Source organism: Pseudorca crassidens, chromosome 5 (genome assembly GCF_039906515.1).
Source record: "Pseudorca crassidens isolate mPseCra1 chromosome 5, mPseCra1.hap1, whole genome shotgun sequence".
In the NCBI taxonomy this organism is placed as follows: Eukaryota; Metazoa; Chordata; class Mammalia; order Artiodactyla; family Delphinidae; genus Pseudorca; species Pseudorca crassidens.
In genome coordinates this window covers 7,294,296-7,317,927 of record NC_090300.1, presented here as the reverse complement: position 1 = coordinate 7,317,927, position 23,632 = coordinate 7,294,296, and the positions used below count along the sequence as shown (strand labels likewise).

The following is a 23,632-nucleotide window of genomic DNA, read 5'->3' as shown; positions in this document are numbered from 1 at the left end:
GTAAGTAAGTTTTCTGTCTTTATATACAGTAGTTCTTGGCTTGCACTCACTGAACTGAGCCAGTTGAGTTTTTTTTTTTTTGTGGGAGGGTGGCTGCACTGGGTCTTCATTGCTGCGCGTGGGCTTTCTCTAGCTGTGCCGAGCGGGGGCTACTCTTCGTTGCGGTGCGCGGGCTTCTCACTGCGGTGGCTTCTCTTGTTGCGGAGCACGGGCTCTAGGCGCACGGCCTTCAGTAGTTGTGGCTCATGGGCTTCAGTAGTTGTGGCCCACGGGCTCTAGAGCGCAGGCTCAGTAGCTGTGGCGCACGGGCCTAGTTGCTCCGCGGCATGTGGGATCTTCCCGGCCCAGGGCTTGAACCCGTGTCCCCTGCATTGGCAGGAGGATTCTTAACCACCGCGCCCCCAGGGAAGTCCCACCAAGTGAGTGAGTTTGAATTCACTGAACCGCGCCTTAAAAGTATTCAAGATACTGCTATTTACTAGACGTTTTAACATTTCTTTGCTGGACAGCTTATCTCATACTTTATATTGAAAACTAATAGTGCACTGTTTTCACGGTCAAAACCACTAAGTAGCTTGCTTCCGACTTTACAGTTAGTTAACAGTATTGTCAACTTGCTCAACATAGTCAGCCCCGCTACTCAGATCTTGCCAATATCTTCAGAGAACCATAGCACAAACTCAGATACCTAACTAACTTGAAGACGACTCCAGAAGGTATGGTATGCCTTGTGGGAAATGGAAGCGTCACTGTCCGTAAGTGTTCAGCAGTTTCCTACAGAAGGAAGCACCAGCTGGAACGTATTTACACCACCTACTCAATTCATGCTAAGCATAATTTGAACAAAGCTAAATCACAGGTTTAGCAAGATCCCTACCAGATAAAATTTAGCTTAACTTAGTACCCAGATTGTTTACTGTTGTGATCCAATTTGGACACACACAAAATGTCCTTTCATAATCCTAGACCTTAGATGATGAGTGAACTTTTCAAAAACAAAATTAACATTTGAGCGGGTAAGTCTGCATAAAGTTACACAGAATGACAGCTTCTGAGACGGGTTAAAGGTGAGGGGAGCTACTCACAGGTACACATGCATACCACCCAAATTTTATTTTATTCTTTTGGCAAATGCAACATAATACAGATAACAAAGGTGCTAATTTTAGGGACAAGTCTGAAACAAGGAGAACGCAAATATATTATTATTTCATGTCAGGGAACAGTAACTGAATCGTAACTGGAAGTGCATTAAATTACTTCCCCAGGGTCTTCCTAAGGACCAAAGGTAGACAGAAATGGCCTGTTTTACGTAAGTTCACAGACACCTCGAGGCAGTCACCATTCAAGGGACAGTTGTGCACCCTAGGGTTTAGTTCTCAGAGCTGGAGTTGCCTTTGCTTCTCCTCCCAGGCAGAGGGAAGCTCGGTTTGCTCTGGGGCTGGGAGAGTTTGCGGGCTAGCAGGGTGAAGGGCTCGATCAGGGTCTTGCGGTCTGTGACCGTCACCTCCCACAGATGCACCTTCTCACTCCTGGCCCACCGCTGTGCCACTTCGGCGTCCACTTGTCTCTGCTCAGAAAGGTCAGTTTTGTTTCCTAACACGACAATGGCCACCTGAAAGAAACGGGTAAAAAAGATCACACTTTGCCAGCATCAGTTCCTAGACAAAACGGAGGAAGAAAACTGTCCCATTTAACAAAGTGCTTCATCCAAACTGATCCTCAGGCGTGAGGCTGAAGGGTAAAGGGCATTACCTCACCCCTCCTCGCTTGGTGTATCTCCTTAAAAACGCAGATGCTCTACAGGCTGCTGACTATGCAACAGCTGAAGTTACTCGACTCCGGATACGGCTGGAAGACAGACTTGGGGAAATCACTATCGAGGGTACAGATAACAGTTTGACTGAGGTGTGTCTACATTTCAGTTTAGCTCTACCTGCTGTCTGGGAAACCTGCGATACGTACTTGAAGATACAACCACGGAACTTCTGGAGCCGTGAGAGGTCTGCAGCCCTGGGGCCTGAGTTCCTTGAGAACGGGAATTGTTCTGTTCGCATCACTCCTAAACGTAGCAAAGCACCTGACACAAGCACTAAATATGTGTTGAACGTAGCACCCAATAGGTACATTTTACCCTAAATGCAAGGCAATCGATCCTTCCCTCGAAGTGGAGCGCTCGCTACCCCCAGGCACTGTTTCAGGCGACCAGAAGGGTGGTCACAGTCCGCGCGAGGGGAGACGAGTGGTGACCTCCAGACGCTGAGAGAGTGCCTGGAAAGGCACCTAAAGCAGGAGGCCGGGGAGGTGGAGGGGGGCTCCTCTGCGCCACGGCCGGGCTCCCGCCTTCGAGACGTGCGCGCGCTCCGATGGGAGGACGGAGTGGCACGGAGTGGCACGGAGCGGCACGGAGCGGCAGGCAGGGCTCTCCTCCGTCTCTCAGCAGGAGCCAGCCCTCCCGTTGCCCCCCACCACCCACCCCGTCTCTGCGACGAAGGTTCCCTTCCCCTCTGGCCTGGCTGCGTGCTCACCCGGCCGCCCGCAGGGCACAGCGGGGGAGGTGTCCTAGGCTCGGGGCCACCTCCAACGCGGTCCCTTCCTAGAAACCCTCAGGCCGAGGGCTGCTGCTTCTGCCTTGCGCCCCCTGCCCCCTGCTCCCCGGCCCGGCTGTTGCTGCCCATCCCAGCGCTGGCCCGTGGTCACCCCACTCGCTACTCCCGTCATACTGGTGGTGATTTCAGCAGCCCTGGGGGGTGACCCGATAACCTCATCCCTCAGCTTCTTGACTTCAGAGATCCTAACTGCCCTCCTGACCTCAGCCACTCGCTCCCACGAACCAGGACAACCACTCTCCTCTCTGACCTCGAGTGCGGGAATCCCGCTCCGCCCGCTGCCTTCCTGGTTCATCCCCCGCACCCCTCTGCAGCAATCCCGCAAGCACCGCAGGGACCCACGAGCCCCAGCGCTACCACCTCTGTCTCGGTCCTGCAACCCCGCTGCTGCCCTCGGCGCTCCCCGCGCCGAGCTTCTCCTCGTTCGCTCCCTCGCCATCGTCATCACGCCGTATGCCCCCGCCGCCACCTCGGTTAAGTTGAACTCTTAACTGTACCTTTTGCCGACACCATTTACCGAACGTGGCGGGAGAAAACACAACCCCGCTGGCCGGTCCCGGCTCGTAACCACCGACCTCCAGCGCGCTGCTGTTCTCCAGCAAACACATCACGTTCCCGCCACTTCCCCTGGAAGGACGGCATCTCCTACCTTGGTCCTCCTCCAACCTCCACCGTTCCCTCTGCCTTCCCCGTCTCACCCTCAGCTGATGTCCACACTACGTCAGCAAGAAGACAGGAGCAACTAGAAGGGAACTGTCAGGTGCTTCCACCGCCACGTCTACCAGCCCCACGGTCCTCTAAGCCCATGTCCCCACCCTCTTCAACCTGGACAAGGTGTCACTCCATCGGCTATCCCCTCACCTGCGTCTCTCCGCTGAATCATCCCACTGCGTACAACCATCTCTCTCATCTGAAAAACAAAACCCTCTGATACATCCTTCTCCAGCTCCTCTCTGTTCCCCTTTTAGGGGACAATATATTTACCCTTTGACTCAAAACTCTTTCAAAGAGCTATGTTTGCTGTGCTCAACTCTCTCACATCCAGTCCATCAGACTCTGTCTCACCGTTTCACTAAAACTGTCGTCATTGAGATGTCCCAAGTTACTAAAGCTGGCCACCTCTCGGCTCTTTTGATCTGCCTTTAGTATCTGACATAGCTTGGTCACTTCCTACCTTTTAAAGTGCCGACTTTACTTGCCTTCTGGGTCACCCTTATCTCTTGGTGTTCCTCGTACTTCAAAGGCCACTTTGTAGACTCCTTTGCTGCCTTCTCACTTCTCCAGCCGGTAAATGTCAAAGTGCTCTAGAGCGAGAGCATCTGAACTAAACTCTGCTTCTCACCTTGTCCCTCAAGGTGAAAGTCAACAGTGATTTTTTTTTTTTTTTGGCCGCACAGCATGCGGGATCTTAGTTCCCCAACCAGGGATCAAACATACGCTCCCTATAGTGGAAGTGTGGAGTCTTAACCACTGGACCACCAGGGAAGTCCCAGAGTGATCATTTTAAAACAAAACAAAAGATGAGACTTCCTGAGAGAGTGGCATGGACATACATACACTACCAAATGTAAAACAGATAGCTAATGGGAAGCAGCCACACAGCACAGGGAGATCAGCTCCGTGCTTTGTGACCACCTAGAGGGGTGGGATGGGGAGGGTGGGAGGGAGACGCAAGAGGGAGGGGATATGGGGATATTTGTGTATGTATAGCTGATTCACTTCGTTATACAGCAGAAACTAACACACCATTGTAAAGCAATTATACTCCAATGCAGGGGGCCCGGGTTCAATCCCTGGTCAGGGAACTAGATCCCACATGCCTGCAGCAACTAAGACTTGGTGCAACCAAATAAATATTAAAATAATAATAAAAATAAAAATAAGTCAGAAGAGGTTCAACTTCGTTCACATTAAGGACAAATGAAACTATGAAAATACCATTTCACCCAGAAGAGTCACAAAATCCAAAAATTTAACCACACGTTGTCGTCAGGACTGAAGAAACAGGCATTTTCATACCATCCCTATGGACAGTAACTTGTCACTATATTTACCTGTAACTCAAGAACCTAACTTCTGCTGGTTGATCTTTCAACTCTACGTTAAAATGTACAAAATAACAAACGTCTAAGATTCGTCACTGCAGCATAGTTCATGATAGCAAATGACCAGAGAAACCCTAAGTCTCCATCAATCTGAGCCTGGTTAAATAAGTGTGATACATCTACAGCCACACAGTGAATACTAGGCATCAGTTTAAAAAAAAAAAAAAAAAGGAATCTGAGAACTGCTATGGAAAGGACTCCAAGATATATTGCATGAAAAATACAAGGTGTACAACAATATGCTACCTTTGGTACAACAGAGAGAAAAATAAGAAAAAATTACATACATTTCTGTTTGCTTGTATTTACACAGAGAAACTCTGGAAGGACGCCCCCAGACTAGGAAAGGGGTAAAACATTAAAACAGCACGCTTGAGGTACAGGAGATAGACGGTTGAACCCAGGGGTGGGAACAAGTTCACTAGAGTCCTCTCTATAGATCATTTTCATTTTTGAACCATGTGCAACCATTACCCTTTCAATTTTTTAAAACAGACATGAAAACAAGTGCGTGCCACCCAAGCTAGACCCTGCCATCCCTTTGCCTCCCATCCCGAGGCGACCTCAGCTCTGCCTCCTCCCAGCCCCGCCCGCTCTGGCCTCAATGCTGCTCCTGGCGCAACATGCTCCCGCCCCCGCCCCTGCTCAGCTGGGGCCTCCGCCTGGAGCAGCCTCCTCTAGACATCGGCTTGCGCCCTTCCCTCACACCCTTCAAATCTCTGCTGCAAGTCATCTCACCAGGCCTTCCCATATCACCTACAGAAAGCAGTGCCCTCACTCCCCACTCTGCTTGACTTTTCTTCCTACACTGCATCACTCCTCACAATACATACTTGTTCGTTGTCCCTCTCTCCCCCACCCCCCAGACAGAAGCTTTATGGCAACAGGGACTCTGTTCTATTCTCTACTGTATTCCCTCCGCCTCACCTAGAACAGTGCCAGGCCCATAGCCCAGTAAGCATCTGCTATCAAAACTACAATGAGGTAGCACCTCACACTGGTCAGAATGGCCATCATCAAAAAAATTTACAAACAATAAGTGCTGGAGAACAGGGAACCCTCCTACACTCTTGGTGGGAATGGAAATTGATACAGCCACTATGGAGAACAGTATGGAGGTTCCTTAAAAAACTAAAAATAGAACTACGGTATGATCCCGCAATCTCACTCCTGGGTATATATCCGGAGAAAACTCTAATTCGAAAAAATACAGGCACCCCAATGTTCACTGCAGCACTATGCACAGTAGCCAAAACCTGGAAACGACCTAAATGCCCATCAACAGATGAATGGATAAAGTAGACATGGTACATATACACAATGGAATATTACTCAGCCGTAAAAAGAAACAAAATAATGCCATCTGCAGCAACATGCATGCAGCTAGAGATTATCGTACTAAGTGAAGTTAAGTCAGACAGAGTAAGACAAATATCATATCACTTATATGTGGAATCTAAAGTATGACACAAGTGAATTTATCTATGAAACAGAAACAGACTCACATAGAGAACAGACTGGTGGTTGCCAAGGGGGAGGGGGTGGGGGAGGGATGGAGTGGGAGTTTGGGGTTAGCAGATGCGAACTATTATATACAGGATGGATAAACAACAAGGTCCTACTGTAGAGCACAGGGAACTATATTCAATATCCTGTGATAAACCAAAATGGAAAAGAATTTTTAAAAGTATATGCATGTATAACTGAATCATTTTGCTGTATGGCAGTAATTGACACAACATTGTAAATCAACTCTACTTCAATAAAAAAATTTAAAAATAAGCATTTGCTGAATGAATGTACTTCTTAAATCCCCATAATAACCATATGAGAAAGGTACTATTATTTTCCTTATTTTATAGATAAAGAAACTAAGGCAGAAAAGTTGAGAAGCAGAGCTAAGATTCAAGTATCAAGTACATGAGTTCACTGAACTATACTTCTAACTTTAGGGGGGCAGGGAGGGAAATCTGGGGGATTCTCCCCCAAAAAATAACAGCACTTATCTGGCTCAGTGAGAAAGATGGGAAACAGGTAGAGAGGAGCCTTCATTACTTACCTTTTTATATCTTTTGAAGACTGAACCTTGTGAATGTTGTTATCTATTCACAAAGTAAGTTAGTATTCAAAATAATAAAAATAATTAAAATATCAACAACCCAGAGGTCCTTGAACAGGTGAGTGGTTAAATAAACTGCGGTACATACACACCATGGAAAACCACCCAGCAAGAAAAAGGAATGAACGACTCATACACGCAATTACCTGGCTGACTCTCCAGAGAATTACGCTGAGTGAAAAAGGCCGATACCAAAAGGTTACAAACTGCGATTCCATTTACGTTAACACTCTTGAAATGACAAGGTTACAGAAATGGAGAACAGATAACGGTTAAGGAGGGAGAGGGGATGGGAGGGGAATGCGTGAGGCCGTAAAAGGTCCCATGAGGGGTCCCTGCAGTGCTGGAAAGGTTCCCTCACTGTATAAACGTCAGTACCTCGGCTGTGTTATTTTACTATAGTTTTGCACAGTGTTATTAGCATTGGGGGAAACTGAGTTAGGGATCTCTATTATTTCTTAAAATTGCATGTGAATCTACAATTACCTCAAAATTAAAAGTATGACATAAAAAATACATAAAAATTAGGTTAAGTAAAAATTAGGTTAAGAACACCTAGCCAGTGCTGTTAATTGGGTTCATGACACGGTTCCCTAAACCCTGAGGAGTCAGCCATGCCAAGACCCAGAGAAAGACCTGCGATGAGAGAGTTCCAGGCAGGGGAACAAGCCACTGAGAAGGACTTCACAGGGGGACAAAATTATCATGCTGGAAAAGCAGAAAGTTGACCACTGGAGTACAGTGACAGAGGAACAGAATGCTAAGGGTGAAAGGACAGCCATGGGCCAGATCATCTAAAACTTTACAGACCATAGTAAGAATCTTATTTTCAAATGGTAAGTGGATAGAAGCCACTAATTATTTATTAGTTTTTTACACTTTTCTTTTTTTTTTTTTTTAAGGCTAAGGACAATCGTATTTCTCCAAGAAGACAATAAAAAGCTCTAGGAAACAATGATCCCAAATAACGTGAAATGAACTATGTAGTATTTGCAATATGGAGTCATTAAAATTCAAGTTGCACATGGGAAGAAGCAAAGGCAGAAAGTCAGATGCTGGTCCTGGTTGAACTCAGTCCTGTATTTCCTGGGCTAGGGAAAAAATCATGAAGATTACAGATACTGTGAATACAATTTAATGCTTTTAAAATATTTTAATTGCCCAAAAGCCCATGCTACAATTTCAATGTTATAATTCATAGCTGGCATTTTTTAACATACCCACTTACCTCTTTTTTGTCTTTGAACTTATCAATTTCTTTCTTCAGAAGCTCCACTCTTTGAAAGGATTCAAGGTTATTCACACTGTACACAAGAACAAAGCCATCAGCAAATGAAAAATAATGCTTTGGCAGCTCCACGCCTTCCTGTAGGCCTCTGGTGTCGTAAAGATGTAACTGTTCCTTGACTCCCCGATCCGTTTCCACTGAAGCCATATACACATCTTCCATTGTTTCACAGTCCTCCATTCCTGGGGTTAAAAAGGAATTACTTTTACATATACAAATATCGAATTATTATGTTATTCACCTGAAGCTAATACAATGTTATGTCAATTATGCCTCAATTAAAAAAAAAAGCTGTTACTCTTTCTGGATAACTCAATACCAATTGTTGAGTACTTTCTCGTCCTTTAGAAGGTGGCCTTCTAGGTTCCTTATTTACTACACATAAGAATCATATTTCCATTTACTAGCTTCTTTAAAATGAAAGGTAATTGTTACAGTAAATGAACAAAGTGCTTTTTAAGATTATTTCTTCCATACAGACATAAAAAAATAAAAATATGGCAGTGAGATTTACTATTACTTATTTTTCAGAAGTAACTTACAAGAGTCAAAGAACTTACTATCTCAATTGGAGAATTAAGGGCTGGTTTTTAAAGTACCTTCAACAACTAAGTGGCCCCATTTTCTTTTTTTTGTTTGTTTGTTTTTTTTTGCGGTATGTGGGCCTCTCACTGTTATGGCCTCTCCCGTTGTGGAGCACAGGCTCCGGACGCGCAGGCTCAGCGGCCATGGCTCACGGGCCCAGCCGCTCCACGGCATGTGGGATCTTCCCGGACCGGGGCACGAACCCATGTCCCCTGCATCGGCAGGCGGACTCTCAACCATTGCGCCACCAGGGAAGCCCCCCATTTTCTTTTTCCTCAGCGCCAAGGACAGGACCTGGGTTTGATTTTTCTCTGTACAATTTCCACTGTTTCCAGGATCTGTTTCAAGGACTCAGAAAAGTACATGTCCAGTCTGGGTCTAGGCACCAGGCCTTAATTCCCAAGTACCTACTGTGCACTTTTGTGTGAATGTCCTCCAAGTCCTTCAAACTAACAGGACTTGTTATCTTTCCTGCCCCACCTGTCCCTCCTCCTTGCTTTTGTCCCTTGATCACCATCCACCTGGTCAGTCTTCAGCGTTCTCTTTGAACAAGGAAAGTATGGGTGAATGTGGTCCTAAATCAGCCACTCTACACCTGAGACATCTGCTCGATCCACTGCCTGCTTCCACTCCCCCTGGCTTGCTCCCTTCACCTGAATGACTGCAACAGTTCAGGAAACACCTGGTCAACACCTCATCCTTTCCAGGCTCTGCTGAAACGTCAGCTCTGTAGATTTTCTTCAGATTATCCACTTCCCTCCATCCTGCTCTTACTGTGCCTTGTACAGGTAATACCACTTCACCCTAAACTCGTTTCGTATCTGTCCCCTCCGGAGCTGCAGTGGAAACTCGAGAGCCAGGACTGTGGCTAATCTCTCTTCGGAGCTCTGAGGACTAACGAATTGACTTACATACATAGAAAGTCCTTAGTAAACATCTGAATGAATGAATGAATGCGTGAGCTCATAACTGGAGCCCCAATTTCATTCCCCTGCTCGCCTGAATGATGAGCCCTGTAAAATCCATTTGACTTTGCTCCATTTCTGTGGGTTTTGTCTCTTCAACTCACCTAGAACTTCCTCAAGAGAAACAACACTTCTGTGTACACAGCAAGTATGCAACAACCATTTGTGGATGAGGGGATTAAGGTGAGAAGATGAACACTTTGAATGTTAATGACTAGTGCAAGAGGTAGTCTATGGAGACATAAACTTATTGGGCTTCAATTACAAAAAATTTAAAAGCAAAAACTACCAAGACTTTTGTCATGGTGGATGTTCTATCCACCAAAAGCCAGGCTGGTTCCCTTCCTTCTCCCATTAAGCTTAGACCTTTTGAGATTTTCTCACCCTATACATCAAGTGAAGCTACGACTCTGCATCTCCTCTGCCACTCCACGCCACCTCTGTCCTAGCAGGAGACTAAGGCTGCACTTCTAGAAAGGGTAAAACAGGCTGCTGAGATGTGGGACAGAGGGTATGAGTCCGCAGTGAAAACAAGGGGCAACTCAGTGACGTGCCCCCTCTGCTCCCAAAACTTCGGCGGCCAACTCTTTATCCTCTAGGTGGAGGGATCTGGGGAATCTGGCCAGTGAAAACAGAGAAATCCTAAATATGCTAACCTCTGAGGTAAACCAACAAATGCCCCACCCAGGTCACCTTATAATGAAGCAAGGTCATGAACCCTATCCACATGCTTAGAGCTTTAAATTAGCTTTTCAGTTCTCCATTCTTAATTACAAGCAGACAACCAAGGATTACCAGATACCTGAGAAAGAGACCAAAATTCAGGAAAGAGCACCTGAAAAGAAAAAGACTGTGCAAAGAAAAGAAAACAGACAAAAAAACTACCAAATATTATACTCAAAGAGATAAGATAGTGCATCCATGAAATAACAGGATACTAAGAAATGAAAACTCAGTAGAAGGGCTGAAAAATAAAGATGGGGAAAATTCCCACAGAGTGGAACAAAATGCTGAGAAATTTCAAACAGAAGAGAAATTTTAAAAATCAGAGGACGAGTCCAGAAGATCCAGCATCCAAAAAGAGAGCTCCAGAAAGAGAGAACACAGAAGAGAAATAATTCAGAGCTGAAGAACACACATCTCCATACTGAAAGGGCCCACCAGGTGCCCAGCACCGTGGATGAACACAGACTGATCCTATGATACACCACTGCGAATTTCAGAGCACTGGGGAGAGAGCCTACGAAAGCGTCCACATCCGAAGCAACAAGAATCACGATGGCTTCTGGCCTCTCAGAAGCACTGGAAGAAGATATTAGAATCTGGTAAACTGAAGATACACATGGTCTATGAGCCTGCGATTTCATTCCTAGGTATATCCCCCCAGACCTTGTCCAAATCATAGCTGGGATACGTGTATAAGACTCTTCACAGCAGCACTATTTCTAATAGCCCCAAACTGGAAACAACGCAAATGTTCATCAAGATACAAGAGGTAAATAGGGACTTCCATGGCGGTCCAGTGGATAAGACGCCACACTCCCAATGCAGGTGACACGGGTTTGATCCCTGGTCAGGGAACCAAGATCCCACATGCCACATGCCACACGGGGCGGGGGAAAAAAAAAAAAAAGATACAAGAGGTAAATAAATGGAGGTATACTGAGACAATATACCTATCGTGAAAATTACACCACACCTACTTAAAACAATATGGATGAGTCTTACAAATATAATGTTGAGTGAAAAAAAACAAACACTGAAAAATTTATACGGTATGATTCCGTTGATATCAAGTCAGTAAGAGGCAAAAATAAACGATGTCATCCAGTGATACATACACAGGTGGCAAAACAATAAGGAAAAGAAGGGATTAACCAAAAGGCAAGGGAAGGGCTGAGTTCTGATTGACGAGAGGAACACGGGGAGCTGACGAGAGTACCTGCGGTCTTCTACCTTTTGACCTGTGCGGAGGTTATGCAAAGGTTTTGTAATTATTCATTAAACCACATGCGTGTTTTATGCACTTTTCTATATGTATGATGCATTTTATAATAAAAGAAGGAGAAAAGATGATAATGGACCAATGCTTTCAAAATTTTGGAAGGAACTTATTCTCCATCTAGAATCCTATACCCATCAAAATTATAACTCAACTGTGAATGAAAGTAAAGACATTTTCAAACACGTGAAGCCTCAGAATACGTATCATGCACATTTTCTCAGGAAACTCTTTGAGGGAGGCCCGCCATCAAAATTAGCATGTAATCATAGAAAGAGGAAGACACCAGATTCGGAAAACAAAACCTCACACGAGAGTAAAGGGAAGCATAGGGACAACAGTAAATACCTTTATTCAGAAGCCCCAGGATTACTACTGTGCACCAGGCATAGAGGGCATTCTGAGGGCTGTCATCACCCGATGCCTCATCCCATTGGGCAACCTTTTCAACCCCCAAAAGAGCACTGCAAGATGTGCTCCACCAAAAGAAGGGCGTAAACAGAAGGTGACAGGAGATCTAGGAAACAGGAAATCAAACCCAGGAAGAAAGAAAAAGTAAAAGGAAGTTCTATGTTGTACAATAGGCCCAGATAAGAGAACGCTAGCTCCTGGAAAAATATCCCCCCAAAAAAGGGCGGGGTGGATTACTGATATGATTGACCTCATGGAGAACTGAGAACCATCTGGACATGTGGAAGAATCAGCAAAAGGTATGAACAAAACAAAACAAGTGATAGAGCAAATATTAGCCTCCATAAGAAGAAAAAGAAAGAAAAGAAACAATCATAGTACATAATACTGCTCAGCTGAGAATATTTACATGTGCCAGCAGTTGTCAAAGTGTGGTCTACAGAGATCCCTTGAGGTCTCCTTTCAGGGAACCCATATGGGCAAAACTATTTTCATAATAATATAAGACATTTGTCTTTTTCACTGTGTTGACATTTGCGCTGATGATATAAAAGTAATGATGGGTAAAACTGCTGGTGCCAGGACTTCCCTGGTGGCACAGTGGTTAAGAATCCGTCTGACAATGCAGGGGACACGGGTTCGAGCCCTCGTCTGGGAAGATCCCACATGCCGTGGAGCGACTAAGCCCGTGTGCCACAACTACTAAGCCTGTGCTCTAGAGCTCACGTGCCACAACTACCGAGCCCACGTGCCACAACTACTGAAGCCCGTGCTCCACAACAAGAGAAGCCACTGCAATGAGAAGCCCGTGGGAAGAAGAGTAGCCCCTGCTCGCCGCAACTAGAGAAAGCCTGCACGAAGCAACGAAGACCCAACGCAGCCAAAAATAAAATTAATTAATTGAAAAAAAATTCTCTAAAAAAAACCTGCTGAGGCCTTAGTACAAATCAAGGCAGTGGCACCAACTGTATTAGAGGTTGAATTCCTCAACACCTCATACTTGCAGTTTCAAAAGAAAAAGCCAGTTTCACTTAAGAATGTCCTTGATGAAGCAGGAAAAATTACCAAATTTATTAAATCCTAATCTATGAGTATGTATCTTTACATCTCTTTAATATTCTATGTGATTAATGAGAAGTATACATGAAGTATTTCTGCTTAATGAATAATGGTAACTGACTGGAGGAAAAGCTCTTGCGTTTGAGTTTCAAGCTGAAATAGCTTTTTTTTTTTTTTTTTTTTTTTGGCTGTGTTGGGTCTTCCCTGCTGCACACAGGCTTTCTCTAGTTGCGGTGTGCGGGCTTCTCATCGCAGTGGCTTCTCTTGTTGCGGAGCACGGGCTGTAGGCGTGGGCTTCAGTAGTTGAAGTGCGTGGGCTCAGTAGTTGTGGCTCGCGGGCTCTAGAGCGCAGGTTCAGTTGTCACGGCACATGAGCTTAGTTGCTCCGCGGCATGTGGGATCCTCCCGGACCAGGGATCGAACGAGTGTCCCCTGTATTGGCATGAGGATTCTTAACCAACGCACCACCAGAGAAGTCCCACTTCTTTTTTTTTTTTAAAGAAGGAATAACAGAAAAAAACCATGGTTATTCAGGGTATCTGACAGACATTTTCTCAAAGATGAATAACGAGAGCCTATCATTTCAAGGAAAATAACTGATAGTATCTGTTGTTAATGATAATATTTGAGCTTTCAAGCAAAAATGAGAATTGTATCCATCAGCAGAAACTTGATAGCTTCCCAATACTGATGAGACTGGTGATGATATTAATAAATGGTATTTGGAAGATCTGCTTACCTCAGTTAACCAGTATTTTCCAAATGACCAATTCATAAATGTTAAGAAACCATGCATGGGTAAAAAACCCATTTGAAGTGCAAGATAAATCAATGAGATTTTAATGTAATAGAACAGGAGAAGTTCACTGATGTGGCTTCAGACTCCACACTGCAATAACCTTTGAATAACCATCACTGATTGAGTTTTAGTGAAATACCAAAGAAGAAAGTCCACAATTATCTGCAAAGCTATTAAAATATTCCTACCTTTTTCAACCACATATTTGTGTGAGGCCATATTTTCTTCACATATTTCAACTAAAAAAACATATAACAGCAGATTGAATGCAAAGGCAAGCAGATACGATAACCCAGCTGCCTTCTATCAGGCTGGACATTCGATTTTCAAAAACGTAAATCAGGGCTTCCCTGGTGGCGCAGTGATTGAGAGTCCGCCTGCCGATGCAGGGGACACGGGTTCGTGCCCCGGTCCGGGAAGATCCCACATGCCGCGGAGGGGCTGGGCCCGTGAGCCATGGCCGCTGAGCCTGCGCATCCGGAGCCTGTGCTCCGCAACGCGAGAGGCCACAACAGTGAGAGGCCCGCGTACCACAAAAAAAAAAAAAAAAAAAACGTAAATCAACACTCATCTTCTCACTAAATTTTTTTGAAAATATAACTATTTTTCATTAAAATGTGTTACCTTAGCATATAATAAGTTTATTGTTATTATTTTACGTGATAAGTTTTTTTTTAATTTCCTCAGGTTTAATCTCTAATACAATAAAAATATCCTAAGACACAGCCTACAGAAACAAAATCTGTTGGGGTTTGAAGAGGGGAAAGGGATTCTTTTTTTCCCCCTTTGGGCATAATTTACTTTTTCACTGGCATAAATTAGAATCTGAAGGTGAAAAATTCAGAACCAACAGTGCAGCACTGTGATAGGTTTTCAGACCTTCTGGCACAGGCATCGTTATTAATAAAAACCAAATATGGATTTAACCGAAGTTGTTAAATATTATTCTGGGAAGGTGGAAGAGGATCAGAGTTCATCAAAATGGTTAATAAAAGACAGAAATGTGCTTGAAGCCACCTGCCAGCGATAAATACTTCAAAGATCTATGATTCTACGTATATCTCTAAGATAAGCCTTGTTTCATTCTAACGTGTTATGTCTGTCCTTCCTTACCGAACTGTGACCTTAAAGCCAGAGATGCTTCTCCACCTCTAAATCCTCACAGCCTGTATCAGAGAGCAAGTACTGAACAATTATTTAACTCAATGAATGAATAAATGAATGAGATAATCCGATTCACAAAATTAGGTCATATTGCAGCAAACAGCTGTCTCTTCCATTCTTAAAACCTATACAGCAGTACTGGAAAGTCATGTTTGAAATGAGAATGAGAGATCATTCAATGTATTCTGAAGTCAGTGAGTCTGTGATTCCAAGACCACTCTTCATCATGTAAACACACTGGAAACCACATAGAGACAACATTTTTCTTACCTGTTATAACTCTTGTTCTAACAGAGTTAAGTGCAAGCACTCTGGAATTTCAACAACATAAAGATGTTTTTTTCCTTGCCCCTACTTTCCCCCCCTCATCTCTGTCGATTTCTATGACACTTTTGGTCCCTCTCGATGACACCTCACTTTTGTGCACCACCGCCCATCTTTAAGTTAGCATGACCAACAAAGGACCCTGACCAGTTCCCAGAACCTGCAGGGAAACTAGGGAAAAATAATCTTACCAATAGTATGATTCCCATAAAGAAGCTGCTCCAAAATTGCCGTTTTCCCGACAGATAACAAGCCACAAACCACAACCTTACAGCCCTTTCCCATCTTCCCTTAGGATATCACTGTGAAGAAAAGAGAAGATCTTTAAAACTGTGTACTGTTAAAAAAAAAGAAAAAAAATCAACCTTTCCTTTTTCTTTCTTTCTGTGTTTAAATTTAATTAGTAATACATACACAGGGGGAAACTGCAAGTATAAAAAGAAATGTAGAATACGGTACATCGTTCCAAACCCCATTCCTGGTTCCCGTCCTCCCTTAATCAGTGTTACTAGTTTCCTATATATCTCTGCAGAGGTGACCTAGAGAAACATAAGAATACATGTATAGATATATGTTTGTTTTCAAACAGCATAAACACATCTTATACAAAGACTAGTCCAATACTAATTAAGCCTATAGGAATCCGAACCGAATCCTAGATGAAGCAATCCTTGAAAGACTGCCTGCTCGTCAATGTTTACCTGGAAAAATAAGCATTTACGTAAAAGTTTAAGGAGGCATGAAGATAAAAATTTGGACAGAGAGTAGACATCATTTTTTAAAGAAGTATTAACACCATCAATGCAAACGTCAGTCTTTTCTCAAGAGAGTGAGAAACTGGATCTGGGGCTGTCTTAGTCGTACTTCTTTTTGCGTCACAGTTCTTCATGCTAGAAAAATTGCTCAGGCACTTTAAACTGAAAGAAAGGAAAACTCATTTCTCCTCGCTTCCTCACATACGCATGGAAGAGCAAGACTGGGTAACACTTTCTTGAATTTTCCTCAAAGTTTTTATTTTCCAGAAGGCAAGGTACCAGCAGACAAGACAGAAAGGGAAAGGGGGCTCATTAAATACAACAGAAAAACTTGGGAAGAGAAGTTAAAGTTCCACATTGTCTTTTGCCTCCTTTCCTCCAGTTCTCTTACCTAGAAGTGTGAACATGCAATAGCTCTGACGAAAAAGCACGCCACAACGCCTTCAAGTCAGAAAACAACAAGAAAGTCCAAATGAGCATTCAAATAAAAGGGACGGTGGGCGTCTTTCTGTATGTGTGTGCGCACGTGTGTCACATATCACTATTTTTTTTTATCAACACCTAAAACATTAACAAATGAACTTCCTGTAAGTCTTCTCTACTCTGTTTTCCCAAAGTCTGTAAATTTTTTTGATCGAGGTATAGCTGATTTCCAGTGTTATGTTAGTTTCAGGTGTACAACAGAGTCAAAAATTTTATAGATTATACTCCATGTATAGTTATTATAAAATATTGGCTATCTTCTCTGTGCTGTACAATATATCCTTGTAGCTTATTTATTTTATACATAGGAGTATAATCCCCTACCCCTACTTGCCCCTCCCCTCTCTCCCCCCACTGGTAACCACTAGTTTGTTCTATCTCTGAGTCTGTTTCTTTTTTGTTATATCCACTAGTTTGTTGTATTTTTTTTAATTCCACATATAAATGATAACATACAATATTTGCCTTTTCTCTGACTTACTTCAATATGTGTAATACCCTCCAGGTCCATCTACGTTGTTGCAAATAGCAAAATTTCATTCTTTTTTATGGCTGAGTAGTATTCCATTGTATATATTGATATCTTCTTTAACCATTCCTCTGTTGATGGACACTTAGGTTGCTTCCAGATCTTGGCTGCTGTAAATAGTGCTGCAACAAACATTGGGATGTAGGTATCTTTTCAAATTTGCATGTTTGTTTTCTTCGGATATATACCCAGGAGTGGAAATGCTCAATCATATGGTAGCTCTATGTTTAGGTTTCTGAAGAACCTCCATATTGTTTTCCACAGTGGCTGCACCAGTTTACATTGCCACCAACAGTGCAAGGGGGTCCCCCTTCCTCCACATCCTTGCCTACGTTTGTTATTTGTAGACTTTTGGATGATAGCCACTCTAACAGGTGTGAGGTGATATCTCATTGTGGTTTTGATTTGCATTTCTCTAATGATGAACGACGTTGAGCATCTTTTCATGTGCCTGTTGGCCATCAGTGTGTCTTCTTTGAAAAAGTGTCTATTTAGGTCCGCGGCCCATTTTTAAATTGGGGTCTTTTTTATATTGAATTGTATGAGTTGTATTTTGGATATTAAGCCCTTAGCAGTCATACCGTGTGCAAATATTTTCTCCCATTCAGTAGGTTGTCTTCATTTTGTTGATGGTTTTCTCTGCTGTGCAAAAGCTTTTAAGTTTAATTAGGTGCCATTTGTTTATTTTTGCTTTTGTTTCCTTTGCCTTAGGAAACAGATTCAAAAAAGTATTTCTAAGATTTATGTCAAAGAGTGTTCTGCCTATGTTTTCTTCAGGGAGTTTTATGTTTTTTGATCTTACCTTTAGGTCTTTAATCCATTTTGAGTTTATTTTTGTGTATGGTGTTAGGGAGGGTTCTAATTTCATTCTTTTCCATGTAGCTGTCCAGTTTTCCCAGCACCAACTTACTGAAGAGGCTGTCTTTTCTCCATTGTATATCCTTGACTCCTTTGTCGTAGATCAGTTGTCAAAGTCCATAATTTCTTATGACCCAGATCAGCCATGACACTTATCTCCTGACATGAAAAAAAATTTTTTTTTTTTTTGGCTGTGTTGGGTCTTTGTTGCTGTGCATGGGCTTTCTCCAGTTGCAGCCAGTGGGGCTGCCCTTCATTGTGGTGCGTGGGCTTCTCATTGCGGCGGCTTCTCTTGTTGCGGAGCACAGGCTCTATCTGTGCGAGCTTCCGTAGTTGCGGCATGGGGGCTCAGTAGGTGTGGTGCGCAGGCTCTAGAGTGCAGGCTCAGTAGTTGTGGCATACGGGCTTAGTTGCTCCGCGGCATGTGGGATCTTCCCGGACCAGGGCTCAAACCCGTGTCCCCTGCACTGGCAGGTGGATTCTTAACCACTGCGCCACCAGGGAAGTCCCAAAGTGGATTTATTTAGAGAGAAACATGCTCCACAGACAATGTGGGCCATCTCAGAAGGCGAGAGCGGCCTTCGGACAAACACACTACACAGACAGGATGTGGGTCATCTCAGAAGGTGAGAAAGGCCCAAAGGGCTTTTAATAATATTAAAATTTAAAGGAAGTTGCCACCTAACTACGTGAGAAGAGGATAAGAAAGTGATGGTGGCACGCAGAACAATTCTGTTGTCAGAAAAGGTTGCCGTTGGAATCTAAATTCTGATTTTTCTATTGTTATTTTCTATTGTTATTTCCCTTCCTCTGAAATAATATTAGGATCAGCAGATAAAGTCTGTTAAAAATATGCACTATTTTGTATCTGTGTTTGTATAAGATAAATTGGGGGATTTGTTTCAGTATTTCAGAAAAGACTTCAAGGGCAAACAGTAAAAGCAACTGAAAAGAGGTAACTCAAACACTAGGTAACGATTTTAAGGTTTTTTAGGATGGTGAGAGAAGGAAAGAAATAAAACAGATTTTGGTAAATATTTTATACCATCAAAAAGGAAACAAAGATGAGAGGGTAAGTGTGATTAATCAAAGCACACCTGAAGCATTCTAGCTTCCTAGTTGTCTTCAAGTGGGAAACAATAATACTACATAAACCTGAAGATTAGGACTTCCCTGGTGGTGCAGTGGTTAAGAATCCGCCTGCCAATGCAGGGGACACAGGTTCGAGTCCTGGTCCGGGAAGATGCCACATGCCACAGGGCAACTAAGCCCGTGCACCACAACTGCTGAGCCCACGCACCACAACTACAAAAGTCCGTGTGCCTAGAGCTCATGCTCCGCAATGAGAAGCCACAGTAATGAGAAGCCCACGCACTGCAATGAAGAGTAGCCCCTGCTCTCGCCGCAACTAGAGTAAAAACTGAAGATTAGTGACCTGCTTTACCATCAGTTAAAAAATATGAATTCTTGGGACTTCCCTGGAAGTCCAGTGGGTAAGACTTCACCTTATAATGCAGGGGATGAGGGTTCAATCCCTGATCAGGGAGCTAAGATCCCACATGCCTCTCAACCAAAACACCAAAACATAAAAACAGAAGCAATATTGTGACAAATTCAATAAAGACTTTAAAAATGGTCCACATCAAAAAATCTTTAAGAAAAAGAATTCTTGAGGTATAAACTACTGTGTATAAAATAAATAAGCTACAAGGCTACATTGTATAGCGGGCCTCTCACTGCTGTGGCCTCTCCCATTGCGGAGCACAGGCTCCGGATGCGCAGGCTCAGCGGCCATGGCTCACGGGCCCAGCCGTTTCACAGCATGTGGGATCCTCCCGGACTGGGGCACGAACCCGTGTCCCCTGCATCGGCAGGCGGACTCTCAACCACTGCACCACCAGGGAAGCCCTATAAAATTAATTTTTTCAAAGTATGTGTTCTGTAAAAAAAATTAATATCTAATGTAAGATTTTGAATGAATAACATTAAATATACATACAAAAACACTTTATTTTCCATATAGGATCATGATGGCAGGGACTCACGTTACATATAAGAAAGTTGTTCTCACACATATATATTCAATATGTACAAAATAAAACCTACTAAAAGGTTAGTTCTATAAGCATTATAATATTTCATAATTCCCAAACACAATAAATAGGCACCATTCCCTTCCAAATATAAAGGGAGGTCATCTGCGGCACCCTGAAAGGGCAGGGAATCACATGAATAGATCTTGGGGGTGGCCACGCCTCCTACTAAACCCAGGTTTCCAGAGTTTGAAAGGCCCCAGAGTAGATGGATGACCTTTAAGGTCACTTCTAATACTGTAACGCTATGAGAGCGGAAACTACTTACCCGGAAACTGCATCAACACGAGGTTAATACAAAAAGCGGTAGCTACAGCTACCTGTATAGTCCCTACCCTAAGAAACTGCTGGACAATACAATTCAATCTGTGACCTATTAATCCCTGACAGTCTGATGTAAATGACTAAGAGTGTGTGCTTAACAGGCAAAATCCAATGCAGTCTAAATACATACTGCTTTGCTTTCCAGGCTAATCAATAATGTGTCTAGAGAATAAAAATTGATCTGATCCATTCTGCTGAAAACACTGAGCTTGGTCAGTATTCTCTTTGAAAAGCCATCAGAAAGAGCTACCCAGAATTGTCAGTACTTCTGTTCTTCCTCTGTTCTTCTAAGGAAATCATTCTAGTTTTAAAGTAAAACACAATTTTTTAATGCAAACTGAAAAATATTATCACCACAACACTGTTAACGTCATAAAGAGATGTCATAGATCTTATTATGCAAGCATTATAGGAAGAAAACCTCTACACTCCGTATTTGTTTATGTAAACATCATGGATTGTGTGCAATACTTTCACTTAGCCATAGATGAATACACTTTACATACATAAACACATATTAAAAGAGTTTTGCAAACAATACTGCCCAAAATGAAATACTATAAACAGATTCCAGTAACCATTCTTTTACTCATTCACTAAATATTTACTGAGAGATTATCCTAATGCCAGGCATTAGGGACAAACTAGGAGGCAAAATCAGAAATGATCCCTGCCCTCAGGAATCTCAAAATCAATTGAAAATACCAATCCAAATCTTGCAAAATTGCTAATTGAGAAACTGCAAACTGCAAATCAACAAACGAAACTGCAAAACCTAATTAAGAAATAGCAGTGATTAATCACATTGCCAGCATCTTCTTTCCAAATGATTATTCCACCTTTGTAGTCAATCGTTCTTGACTAATTTTCCTCATAACCCACATCTGATCCATCAATAAACCCTCTACCTTTCAAACACATCCAAGGCTGGACCGCCTAGCACCTCCATCACTCATGAAGTAGTCCAAGGCACTATAGTCTCTCATCTGATCTCTCAAAGATGTCCACATCATAATCCCCCAAATCCATAAGTATTCTACTTTACATGGTAAAAAAAAAAAGACTTTGTGGTTGTGACTAAATGAAGAACCTTGAGATGGGGAGATTATCCTGGATTATCTGAGTGGACTCAATGTAATCACAGTGTCTTTATAAGGCGGAGACAAGAGTGGCAGAAGTGAGAGAGAGAGAGATTTGAAGATACTATAATGCTGGCTTTGAAGATGAAGAGGCCAGAAACCAAGGGATGCAGGTGGCCTCCAGAAGCTGGAAAAGTTAAGGAAATGGAGTCTCCCCTAGCACCCCTAAAAGGAACACAGCTCGACTGACAACTCGATATTAGCCTAGTGAGATTTCTGACCTACAGACCTATAAGACGATAAACGTGTACTCTTTATTCTTTTATTGTTTAATTTTTTGGCCGTGCCACATGGCATGTGGGATCCTAGTTCCCCAACCAGAGATCGAACCCGTGCCCCCTGCATTTGAGGTGCAGAGTCCTAACCACTGGACTACCAGGGAAGTCCCTTTGTACTCTTTTAAGCCAGTAAATTTGCTGTAATTTGTTATAACAGCAACAGGAAAATGAATACAACCTCCTAACCGTCCACACTTTTTCCCTTCTTCCTTTTAGCCTCAAATAATCCTTTTTCTTTTTTTCCTTTGGCCACGCTGCGCAGGCTTGCGGGATCTTAGTTCCCCAACCAGGGATCGAACCCAGGCCAAGGCAGAGAAAGCTGAGTCCTAACCACTGGACCACCAGGGAATTCCCCAAGTGATCCTTTTAAAATGTAGGTCACATGAAGTCACCCTTCTGCTCAACATTGTCCCATGGTTTCCAATCTCAGAAAGTTTGAAAACCCAAAGTCCGTAAGAACATTCGTCTCTTTGATGTCACGGGCCAGTTTCCCCTCTGCCTCCTTGCTGGTCCTGTATTAACACAGGCACGCTCCAGCCCTGGCGCTCTTCTCCCTGACTGAAATCAGTCCCCACACCTCCAAGGTCTTTTCTCAAATGCCACTTCTCAACACTTACCTGAATATTCCACCCAAAATTTCCACCCCTGCCCCAACACGCCCTACCCGTCCCCTCCCCTTAATATTTGTCCTTAACACTTATCACAGAGCATAATATACATGTTATGTCTATTGTCCTTTTCCAAGAAGCTAGAATTGCTGCGACGACCACTGCTACCATCCCAGCAGCTGGGCACATATGAGGCCCTTCAGAAATATCTGTTGAATGAATCAATGCACCTGTGAGGGCTTTTACAACGGTAAAGCTGCAATTAAAAAAACAACAACAAAGGATATTAGGAAATGGGGTAAAAAAAAATAACCAAACCCGCTAATTTACAAGATAAGAGTCTCTTAAACCTTCGCCACATTTAAACTTAGAATTCGTAAGAGAATTAAACCACATGACTTTTCTAAAATGAAAATATTCTGGAGATGCAAAAAAGCTAGTAAATAAACTGTCAATAAAGAACGCAACAAAAAACGCCTGCATTTTCTCGGCTTTTTTCCCCAAAACACTCGTACCTGACGACCAGATTTGGGCATATAAATATTTCGCCTTCCTAAAAAGACCGTGGTTCTTACGTAGCAAATGTGGGACCAGATCTGCAAGCAGGAAAGGCACGGACCTGGGAAGGCGAGGACCCGCCTGCAACACCCCCTCCCATCCCCCCCATCCTTTTGGTGCAAAATCCCTCGGAGCGGGGCCTGCAGCCCCAATTGCTGCGGGGGGGACAGACGCGGCTCCCACCGCCAAGCCCCCGTACCTCGAGTGCCCCACCTGCCGGCTGGGGCAGCGCCGCCGGAGCCCCCAGTTTCTGCGCGCGTCCGGGGAAAGCGGGGAGCCCACAGCGGCCCCCACCCCAGGTGAGGCGCCCGCAGCGCAAAGCGGCCCCGCCGGACGCCCCCGACAGACCCGCAGGCCCAGAGGGGAGCGGCGCGCGGGCTGCACAGCAGCACCGCGGGCTGCGGCCCCGGGAGCCCCGCCCCCAACTTGCCTCCTCGCGGCGGCGGGATGTCGGGACGCTCTCCAGCCCAGGCCTTGCCGCGGACGGTCGCCGCCGGCTCGCCTCTGCCTCTCAGGCTCGAATCCCGGGGAGCGGGGCACGGGACCCGGGAGCAGGTTGCGCCGGCCTAACCCCGCC

The 23,632-nt window shown here is 43.9% G+C and overlaps 1 protein-coding gene across 4 annotated transcripts; it reads right to left on the bottom strand.

Annotated features, from left to right (window-relative positions):
- Positions 1-1,098: 1,098 nt before the first annotated feature.
- NKIRAS1 (NFKB inhibitor interacting Ras like 1) lies at positions 1,099-23,632 on the bottom strand. 4 transcript variants are annotated; one of them, XM_067737360.1, is made up of 4 exons: positions 23,486-23,632; positions 15,622-15,732; positions 8,062-8,303; positions 1,099-1,615 (listed from the first exon to the last, which is right to left on the bottom strand). In XM_067737360.1, exons 2-4 carry the CDS (start codon positions 15,713-15,715, stop codon positions 1,373-1,375), a joined length of 579 nt encoding a protein of 192 aa, XP_067593461.1. In that variant the 5' UTR covers positions 15,716-15,732; positions 23,486-23,632; the 3' UTR covers positions 1,099-1,372. The 4 variants fall into 4 exon arrangements, with proteins under 4 accessions (XP_067593461.1, XP_067593462.1, XP_067593464.1 ...); XM_067737361.1 differs by lacking the exon at positions 23,486-23,632 and adding an exon at positions 23,255-23,410; XM_067737363.1 differs by lacking the exon at positions 23,486-23,632 and adding an exon at positions 15,845-15,988.